The 11,307-nt window shown below is 37.0% G+C and overlaps 1 protein-coding gene across 1 annotated transcript; it reads right to left on the bottom strand.

Moving 5' to 3' along the window:
* Positions 1 to 3,087: 3,087 nt before the first annotated feature.
* On the bottom strand, positions 3,088 to 4,512 carry LOC115758219 (lambda-crystallin homolog). The gene is made up of 2 exons (XM_030698768.1): positions 3,954 to 4,512; positions 3,088 to 3,768 (listed from the first exon to the last, which is right to left on the bottom strand). The coding sequence occupies exons 1-2, from the start codon at positions 4,362 to 4,364 to the stop codon at positions 3,232 to 3,234; spliced, it is 948 nt and encodes a 315-aa protein (XP_030554628.1). The 5' UTR covers positions 4,365 to 4,512; the 3' UTR covers positions 3,088 to 3,231.
* Positions 4,513 to 11,307: the final 6,795 nt, after the last annotated feature.

Genomic DNA, 11,307 nt, shown 5'->3' with positions numbered 1-11,307 from the left:
CTTGCAAGCCCCGCAAATGGCTGAACCCCAACTGTGGCCTGGCTGGGTGGCTGCTTAGTTGCCAGATCTACGTTTTGGCCAGGGGCATTAACCTCAAAATGCATTTGCAGTTGGGTTACTGCTACTGCCACTCCCATTGCCACTGCCACTGCTGTGTCGTGTGGGCGAAAGGCGACTGCAGCAAACGGTTGCCAGTAGCTGCCCAGAAGCTGGCAGCATGGAAAAAGCTGCCAGCCTGCTGCCAGCAAATGCCAGTAAAAATGAAAAGTTGCATGTTGCCGGGGCAGCAATTGTGGTTTCTAATTGTTTGGGGTATTTTACACTAACAATTGACTGCAACGAACTTTTGAACTTTTCAGTGCAACGCAAACAACAACAAAATAAGAAAAACAACCAATTTGATTGGTTCGGACATTTTCGAGTTTACACGTATAGCGCAACAAAATAATATTAAAAAGGCAATTTTATTTAATTTTTCCCTGAGAAAATTTTACATTAAGCCAAGCAATGCAGAATACAAGATTTTAATAAAAGAGTTTAATAATAGCGGGAATTCCCCTAATATAAGTTTGTGAACATCGAGTAATTCTCAAATAAACATTTAGGTTTATTTAATGATCATTTAAGTCTCAGGGTGGTTAATTTAAAAGATTCCATTTATTTCAATATCTAGGCTGTCCCGGATTAAAGGGCGATGGATTGAAATTAAAGGGATTCCATTGATTTCCAGGTGGTGGCGGCGGCAGATGATGACGATGTATATTCGACTGACCCTGATGAAAGCAGCAGGCGATTATTGCAAATAGAAAAACGTAGAATATTTTGTGCATCTTGAAGTTGATATTCAGACTGACAAATCGAAGACTCAAGATTGCCTTTTATAGGGAAAAGTAGTGTATAAAAATCTGCTGTGAATCCCGCCGTGTATTTTACTCGCCCGCTTATCTCGGGTTAATAACCCACAATGATCACCTTAGTGATGAGCACGAACCTGTGATTGTGAGACTGACTGTGACTTGCAATTGAAATAATAAAATATATTACTCTACACCGACCACAATTTAAGCAATATACGAATTTTTTAAACAAACATATACAAAAAGCTTAATTTAAAAAACGGTTCAAAAGAAGCTAAGCCAAAATCTACTAAAACAAAGTAGTACCAAAATTATTAGCAATATTTTGAATAGCACTCATATATTAATTTTACACAAACTCACATTAACTAAAAATGTTGGTGGTCTAGGATCAAAAGGCGATGGCCTGAAATCAAAGGGATTCCAATCGGTCCCCGGTGGAGAAGGTACGGGATTGTGCCTCAGGTTGGGAAAAATAATTGCTGCCTGATTCAGAACAATGCAACAGGCAATGATTGCGATAAGAAGAGGAATAAAGCACCGTTCATCTTGGATTCAAATTTTGTGGACTGCCAGCACTTGCAGCTCAGATAGTAAATATACAGCACAGATAGGTTTAAAATACATCCCGGCATGTACTTTACTTAGCTTATCTAGGCGGGGATTTTATTTTAACTTACCTAATATATAATTGAAAGACTAAAAAAAAAACTACCGAAAACAAAATTCAAGCTATATATAGTAAGAAAAAGAAACAATCAGACTTAACGCTTAGCAGGGTTTAGTAAATGTACTCTTACCTCAACTACAACAGCTCCTAAGCCGAGAAAAAACCGAAGCTTGATATATGTAACTGGCAGCCAGAGCAGCTTTCGGTCTCATTTATAAGGCTTTCTCCCTGGCTGAAGGCAGGCAAATGTGACAATGAGCTATATTAAAGTGGTTTTTAATCAATTTTTTTTTCTGTATTATTCGCATTTTTTTTTGTGGCGTAAGCGAAATAAATTACAGAATGCCATGAATAGCGCCCATGTGTGTACGCGCGTGTGTGTGTATGTGTATGTGTGTGTGTGTGTGTGTGTGTGTGCTTGGTACATGGTAAATGGGATGTACGAGCATGTGCTTAGAGACAGCTGAGAGTTTATTAAAAAAGAAGAGAGCGAGAGAAAAAAATTGCGACTAAAAATGAAAAATGCTTTTCCGGCAGCGGGCTGCGAGTTAAATATATAAAGCGGTTTGTTGGGCAATGCCAGCCACATACGCAGAGAAATACGCTTACATACGTACATGTAACTACAGGCAAGCGCACTTAATGCAGATTTATGATTTTAATAAAAGCACACACACACACACACACACACACACGCACATCTACTTAAGCCGCAAAGTGTTAAGGAGCATTAACAAATTCCTTTCTCTTTTAGGTCTCATAATAAACTTAAGGAGAAAAACACACATCACATTTTTTACAGGATTCAAAATTGAAGCGACTAAAATTAATAATTTTTAATAAATGTTTAAGCAACGCGAGAGATTAGCTTATGTGCTTTTATCAAAAGCAAACTGCGAGCTCTTTTTATTTTATAAAACACAAATCAACTTGAAGCTTTGTGTGCGCTCTGTTGTTTTTCTGCTTCTTCCAATAAAGTTCACTTAAAGCTGCTTGCGATCTCAAAACAAGCTTTTACTCTCCCGACTTTTAAATAAATAAGAAATATTTCCATACCCCTTGTTAACAGTTGCCAGTTAACGTCTTGCTTGTATAGTATCATAGTTTCCAGTAAAAGCTTTAAGTCATAAGTAAAGCTTTATTGAAGCTTGGAAACCATATGGAAGCTTTGCTTCAGTAAAGTCTCGTCTTAAAGCTTTTGCAATTGTATGCATTACTGTTTAGCTCGCGAGACTTTTAATTAAAAGTTAACTATGATCTATTCCTATTCGTGAGTCCAGCTGTTGGGCTAATGGTTTTTTATTAACAATTGGTTCTCTGGCGGAATTTTTCGTATCCAGTGGAAATTGAATTAAAGCTGATTGCAGTCGAGCAGGTCAAGTATCGAAACTGGAAATGGTAATGGAAAAGGAAAAGCGACTGCACAGCAGATGTGAAGCTGGTCAAAGTGAAAGGCAAAGCCAAAACGGAAATGTGACACGTTGTACTTCAATGCGCTGTGGCAATGGCTGCCAGCGTTTCCGGTTGCCACAAAAATTAATTTCATTAATGCACACGGCTAGCTGCAAATGAATGGAAAGCGGACTCTGCAATTACGCAATGAGGCACTCAATGAATGGGTGGGTGGCTGCTTCGATAGCTTCCATTCACAGAGCGCGCACCGCTTTAATCAACACAAATGGAAATACAGTTGTGCAATCTATTTTATGGCAGGTGCCGCTTCAGCTCCGATAGGCGCGTTAGAAACTCATCCCGTGCCGCGCGCCGCTGCCCCAACGCCTCCAGCGGCACAAGCTGCTCGCACTGGCGCGCTATCTCGGCCAGCGTCTCGCTCTCGGCGCACACATTCGGCGTCGGTCCGTAGGTGGCGCTCACAGCGGCAATCTCGCCACCAAAGCGCTGAAAATAGTCCGACACGCCGCCGGGCGCATTCAGATGTGCCGTCTCCAATGAACCCATCAGTGCATAGCGCATGCCCAGGCCATCGCTCAGCACGCGATCCGCATCTGCCACACTGATGATGCCCGCTGCCACCAGGCGCCACACCTCATTCAGTATAGCGTACTGTATGCGATTTGTGGCAAAGCCCTGAATCTCACGTTTCAGCACCACCGGACGCTGACCCAGCGCCAGCATCAGCGTACGTGTGCGCTCCACAGCCTCTGCGTTGGTCCAGGGTGCTGGCACCAGTTCTACGAGGGGTATAAAGTAGGGTGGATTAAGTGGATGCGCCACAAGCATCTGTATTCAGCGAGACGAGAAGAAAGCAGTCAGACAGTCAGTATTGTGAATATAGAGAGATTTAGAGAGCGAGAGATAGAAATAGAGTTAAAGTTATAGAGAGAGAGAGAGAGAGAGATAGACCTAGAGTTAGATAGAAAGATAGAGGTAGAGAAGAAGATAGAGATGGAGATAGATTATCTAGCCTGAGAGCGTCGTTTCAGCGGTTCGGTGTAGAGCGAGGGCATAAATGTGCTCGTCGAGCTGGCCACCACGGTTTGAGGCTCCAGCAGCTCATCCAATTGGGCATAGAGCGAACGCTTCAGCTCCAGCTGCTCCGGCACGCATTCCTGTATGTGCAGAGCATTCTGCACCAATTGCTCCATCTGCGTGCAGCCACTGATAAGCGCGTATTGCCGCTCAGCCGACAACTCTCCACGCAGTCTGCCTTTTGACTCCAATTGCTGCAACTCCTTGCGCAGCTCTGCCAGAGCTGTGGTCACCTGCGACTCCAGGATGTCATAGAGCTGCACACGATAGCCGGCCGAGACGAAAAGCATCGCCCAGGCACGCCCAATCAGTCCGCTGCCCACGATGCCGATCTTCTGGCCACTCATTTTGTACTGTCGCCAGACGCCAGACTCAGCGACGGGTTGAGCCCAAGATTTATCGCTTCGAGTTCGAGTTCAAGCCGCATACACATAATTAAAATGCCATTAATGATAATGACTTGTTGATTTTTGTGCTTTGGTTTTGGTTTTGGGGCATGCGGATTCTGTTTATCACTCTGTAATGCAAAGTGGACACAAAAATTTAAATGGAATCGACAGCCAGAAAAATATGCATACAATATTGTGCATATGTGACATAATTGGAAAAGTTCCACAAAATAAAAAAATAAAAAATTTATTATCCGACAAAAATATTCTTTCTTGTTTAATGCAAATTTAATAAATAATAAAAGTGTTATATTAAAATGTTATGTGATTTTTTATTCAGCATTTTTTCCAGATTTTTCCACAGCTAGAACTCTATTAAATCAAGTCATACTTAGTGGCTTCTTCTTGTTTTCCAGCTAAGGTTATTTTGTATTTTATTTATTTTGTATTTACTTCTGCAATTCGTATTATATTCCAGTTTAAGAGTATGCATTATTTATAATCAGCATTGGCTCAATAGTTGCTTTTGTATTCAAATACTAAACTAAGCAACTTTTAAGGCTTATCAGCCTATGATTCAGTACTATCAATTGTTTTCTGTATATGATGTGTTCAAACTAATAGTACTTTTAGTGCGCGTTGGCAAAACTATTTAAATTAATTTATATAGCTTGACAGCCAATTGATAGATAATAAGGGCACACTTTGGAAGCCGATCTGTACATATTAAAGTATTATCTATTGAATGGCGTGCAGTTATAAATAGCTTTTCAATTGGAAGCCATATGAAAGGGCACGTAATACTCATGTTTCGGATTGTTAGTTGAGTGTTTGGGGTTGAGATTTTTTTCTTTTTTTTTTTCATTTTTTTGTGTGGCAATAACAGCAAAGTCTGCATGTTATACTTTTATGCATATTTCGCGCATATTTTTCTGACATTGTAAGTGGCTGCGGCTGGCAGCTATAAATTATTGAATAAGCACTGCCGCCAGCAACAACAATAACAAAAACAGCAAAAGGAGCATAAGAGACAGAAGCAGACACAGAGACATACGTTGCCACAGTTTGGTTCATGGCGTTGCCAGTCGTTTTCATATGTAAACCACATTAATCATACGCCCCGTTTGCGTTTTCATTTACGCCACTGACATATGAAAAACGAACGGCAGCAGCAACAACCACAACAACAACAACATTGACTGGAGCAATAGCTGGCATAACGGTGACGCTGTTAGGCGCTTCAGACCAGGTTAAATCAGCCATGAAATGCCAACTACACCAAGCACAATACAATGAATAAATACAAGTAAAAAAAAAGAAAGCGAAATAAAAAAGAGAAATGTATACAAAAAATACTCACTTCAAGCGTTGAGCATTGTATTTCAGTTCATTGCATTTAAATGATTGTTAATAAAATGGAAATCAATACGAAACGCTTACAATTTGCTTATATCCCTGGCCAGGATTTAACAAGCAGAGCTCAATGCACCCAAAGCTGAGAACAATTTGTGTATATTAACTTATCAATCGTTTCTCCCTCTCTCTCTGTCTCTTGACAGTCCGAAATGCGTCTCGAGCAAAGCTGCAAACAGAAATCAAAGTGCAACTCGAGAGCTTAATTTTTGAATATTCGGTCAAAGCAAATGATTTGCATTAGAGGGGCTTATAGATGAGACTGATTGACTACTCGTAGGATCAACCGAATTGTTGATTCGCAAATCATCTTCAAAAATATAAACATAACCATACATTTTTCTTTGTATTCTTCTTTATGTAACAATGGTATGAATTACATTAAAATTTAATGTAATATCAAATGGAGACACGAAACTTAAGAATCTTTTCTTAGATCTTTTTTTTCCGGGAATTTAAAAAACTGTGAGTTTTTTCCCAATTATAAATATAAGACAATTATTAATTATAAATACAACATTTGAAAATTTTTTATTGTTATGATTCGGGAAGATTTTGGGAATCTCTGTTTTCCTCAGCTTAAGCCTAAACTGTTTGATTATGCACTTACCAGAGAATATGCCAGTTGCTTCCGCCTGAAGAACAGCAGCTTTGTATTCCCTAATTTCATACTCTGAAGACGTATATACATTTTTTTCTTGTAGCTCTTAAATCCTGTGCGAGTACATACAAATCCTTGCCTTGCACTTCAGACCTGCTGCTTGTTAGCCAGGGCCAATGTCAAAGCTACAACAAAAACAAGAAAATAATGACAATAACAACAAAACAACGCAGAAAAGCAACAAAAAAAGAACACAGCACAAAAAACTGACAAACTTTTCATGCACGCACACAAAATAAAATCAAACAGAACCAGCGAAAGGCAGCAGTACCTGGCATATGCTACAGGACATATGGCCGCTGATATTTTTGGCCATGTTTTTGGTTATTTTGTCGTTTTTTTTTGTAATTTTTTTTAGTTGTTTTTTGTATTTTGTTTTGTTGGTGCTGTATTTTGTTGTGCTTGTGTTTGATCTGAGTCTGGCTGAGTGGCAACTTTTGGCCCTTTGCTGCCAGATTTCACCTGTTTGTTTAATAAAGTTTTCGGTCTCTGCCCTCCCACCACGCCCCTCACCGGCTTTTGCAACTGCATTCGTTGCGCAACTAAAGTACTTAAGCAATTTTTATCGCTGGACTTTGTCAGTTCAAATTGTTTGCTGTTTGCTTCAAACTTGTCGCAAGTCGATTTTGGCTCTGGCTAAATAAAAAAAATAGTTTTTTCTGCAAATTGCAGTTTACTTGATGCTTACGACCAGAAACCTGCAACATCATAAATGCCACAGTATGGCTTTGGCTTTACATTGTAGGTGGGGCATGCTAAAATGCCTCCCACCACCCACAAATTCAGTCGCCTGGGTTATTGTGCTTGGCTTGAAACAAAGGGCCGCCAGCTTTGGTCTGTGCAAGTTTTGCTTTGACACTTTGACATTGACAATGATGTATGTGCTCACTACTGGAAGTGTATCTATGTGTGTGCTTTCGTGTGAATATGTGTGTGTGATGTGCATGGGCGTGGCTATGCTGTGTCATTAAATATCGATTTGTGTTCATAAAACTGCATAAAACTGAGTTAATAGCTGTACTTATGCTCATAGGCATGCGAATCAGTGAAATTAAGATTATGTTAGATTTATTTTAGATTTTAAGTACATTATTAATGAATTTGTAAGCAGCATAGTTGTACACGTTCCACTAGCATACCACCGATGTCACACAGTTATTTCGATAACTAGACAACAATAATATTAATGGGTAATAATGATAATAACAATATCAATATATTAATAATGATAAATAATGAAAATTCTTATAATAACAATGGCAATAATAATGACATAATAAATGGAATAATAATAATAATACTAATAATAATAATAGTAACAATAATAATTAAAATAATAATAATAATAATAATAATAATAATAATATTACTAATAATAATAATAATAATAGTAACAATAATAATTAAAATAATAATAATAATAATAATAATAATAATAATAATAATAATAATAATAATAATAATAATACTAATAATAACAATAATAGAAATAAAAATAATAAAGCATTGTAGAAAAATATATTTTAGCAAATTATGTATTTTATTCAAATGTAATATTCCCCAGTCTCTACTTCCATTCAGTAAATAAATCAATAAAACGCCACAAAAATTATTTAATTAAGTTCCCTAATTGATGCAAGTCATTTGTCACTAACAAATTTATTGCCGCTATTACCTCTTAACCTTTGAACCATTTACCATTTATTTATAAATCAATTTACGGCTAGTTGGTCAATTTAATATTCCAGCAGGCGCCCGGAAAGCAAAGTCGTTATCGTGAAATATATATATATATATATATATATATATATATATATATATATATATATATATATATATATATATATAAATATATTACTTTTACAATTTTCACAACATATTTTCTTTCTTTATTTTGTTGTGTTTGTAGAATTTTATTAGGAACAATTTATGATGACATGTCGAACGAATTGTTTCATGGCGCTTTTGTTTTATTGCTGCCATGTGGCACGCTGGAAGGACACTAAAAACAACAAATAGAACTATAAAATATGAAATATATATAAGCGATTTGATATACGTTTTATGGTTTTGGCTATTACAATAACATTTTACATGCAGGTAAATAAATTTGCCATTGATTGAATATTTTTTGGCTTTTGTGTGTTTTGTGTTTTGCGCTTGCAGATTTGCATCTCAAATTGTCATTTGCAAATAATTAATGGCTAAATTGTTGTTGTTGCTAGCGTGCGAAACTAATTAAATGTGCATGCTGTACAAATATGCATTGACAGTGCGTGTGTGTGTGTGTGTGTGTGTGTGTGTGTGCATGGGTATGGGTGTGTGCCACAGCTAACCACACGTTAAATCTATTGAAACTGTGTGCATATTTGTGGTATACGCCTATTTTATTGTTCTAGAAACTAACACAACTCCTGCCGCGTCCCTTAAGAGTCCGCTTTTGCCGCACTTAACTGTCAATTTAATGATGCATTTGATGCATCAACAGACAATGAAAGCAACTGAACAATCGAAATGATTGTGCGCAGACTGCAGGGAATTATCCATAAAGGATAGGTAGATATATATATACATATATGCTTTAGTCTTCAGAAAACTGAGCAAGCAGAATCTATTTATTTCTTAAATTATTAACTTTTATTAATTTTTTTCTATATTTGGAAATTTATTACACTTCCATATAAATAATATAAAGGAACGTATTCAAATGAATATTGAAATGGACTCAAATCCTAAAAATATTCGAACCATCATTCAAAGAAATTTAATTTGTATACATTTTAGCTGCAGAATATATAGATAACAAATTCAAAGTAGGTTTTAGCTTAAAGATTAATGATGATTATTATTATGTGTTATTATCATATTATTATTTTATTGTAAAATAGTTTTATAGCCTCTCAAATAAAACCCTAGTTATAATTCCTATATTATTATTCTTCTTATTATATATTATTATTATCTTGTATTATCATTATTATATATCATCAAAATATAGTTTTAATAAACCTCAATATTTAGCATGATGGCCAACCAAAGAGTACGCCGTCTTAATTGAATGCTTTTGTTTATTCTTAATTTGAGTAAATGAAATATTTTAGAAAAAAGTTTATTTTTTCTTAAACAGACAGATATTTTGTTAATGTTAATGAAAATCAAAACAACATTTTTTCTATTTAAATCGTACATTGAAGTGCAGAATAAACGAAAAAGGACAAACAATTTGGCGTCAAGTATGCATATCGTTACAAATGTGGCCAAGTTGTTCGAGTTGGGACTGAGGTTTGCAAATTAAGCAACAAAATCTGTACGCATGGCCTTGTTTGCTCGCCCCTCATACAATATGGTAGAATGTCTGTGTGCTGGACATAATTAAATTATGCGCTTTTGCCATGATATGCAAACATAGGTAATTTTGTTGATTTTCTTTGGTTACCATGGCAACAGTTAAATGGGAGTACATGTATCTATTTTAATTGTTTTATTTAACATTTAAAACCAATTTATATTTATGAAATTGTAAATTGCCAGCAACACACAAAAGAACACACACACGCACACACACACAGAGGACCCTGAGGCACGGGCCGTGTACGCAACGTTTCCATTTTGCCATTAAAATGTGCGAAACATGTCGCGAAATGTGGCCCGTGCCAATTTGGGGTTACCGGTTTGCCTGTTATGCAGGTAATTAAAATGAATATGCGACGTTTCGTTGCTGCTTGTCAATTTTTACGTTCAGCGTGGCGTATGCGTAATGCGAAATGTGTATATAAATATTAAAGTACAGCAACAGGAGCGAGACGGGGAGATAGGGGGTGGTGGGGAAGGGACTACGGCTGAAGCACTGTTAATTAATTAGCATGTTGTAGTGTGACGAGACAAAATTTAAGCTGCTTCAAGTGTTTGGCGGCAAATCGCATTAGCAGATTGCGGACAGCTGCCAGAGGCACAGCCAGGCCAACGGTAGCTGAGCGTCGACACCCAAACTCCAATTTAAGTTGCAAGTGCACTTAGTGCCACAGGCTGAAGCTAAGGCTGAGTTCATTTGCCATTGCGGTTTTGCTGAAGTCCCTGCAGTTCATGGAAATTGTTTGCATTTGTCGTCTAAGCGAGCACAACGTTGCCAACGGGCCGTATGATTAATTTCAACAACAGTCTATTCATAATAAAGGCAATAAAAATACGCTCCCTGTTAGCATTTAATTGGTTGATAAATATTTGCTCCGCCAATGAGTTAGGCCCAAGCTTTTAAGTGCTACTCAAATAGAAAATACCGAAATAAAAATGTACTGCAAAGTATGATCGAAAGTGATTGTCTAGGTGATACCCTGTGATAGGAGCAAAAAAACTGTTAGGATTAGTTATTTGATAACAAATATCGATGACATATATCTAATAATATCGTTAATGTTATCGATAGATACGCAGCCCTGAGTTGTTTTTGCTTCAAAACTATCGATTTCCACGTTTGACAATCGTGACAATCAATATCAAAAAGGACAACTAACATCAAAAGAGACACAAAGAATGCTATCGTCTGTGTTATCGATTGTTTATCGTTACATTCGATATACATTTTTACAACATATTTCGACAGTAACAACGATAGGATAGTATCAACTGTGTTCTCGATAGCATTTTGTAGCAATCTTATGACTTTCTCTATTTCTTATACATTTTGATGATTACGGGACATAATTTAGACCCTTCTCGCTTGATGAACATTAAGTTTAATAGCAAAAGTTGTCCTCGCACACACCGTTGATTTCTTGTTGCATGCATTATCGGCATACGCTGCTGTTTTATATAACTTTGACTGGAAAA

The sequence above is a fragment of the Drosophila novamexicana genome, unplaced genomic scaffold, assembly GCF_003285875.2.
Source record: "Drosophila novamexicana strain 15010-1031.04,08,12 unplaced genomic scaffold, DnovRS2.1 tig00000137-arrow-arrow-pilon, whole genome shotgun sequence".
Taxonomy (NCBI): Eukaryota; Metazoa; Arthropoda; class Insecta; order Diptera; family Drosophilidae; genus Drosophila; species Drosophila novamexicana.
The sequence above is the reverse complement of the archived record's forward strand: the minus strand, read 5'-3'. Positions and strand labels throughout refer to the sequence as shown.

What these genes read in the sequence shown, in the direction of transcription:
- LOC115758219 (XM_030698768.1), bottom strand. Translation starts at nt 4,364, where the DNA reads ATGAGTGGCCAGAAGATCGGCATCGTGGGCAGCGGACTGATTGGGCGT. An exon ending in CGCTGAAACGACGCTCTCAG is followed by an intron (nt 3,769 to 3,953) that starts GCTAGATAATCT and finishes CGCTGAATACAG; the next exon opens with ATGCTTGTGGCGCATCCACT.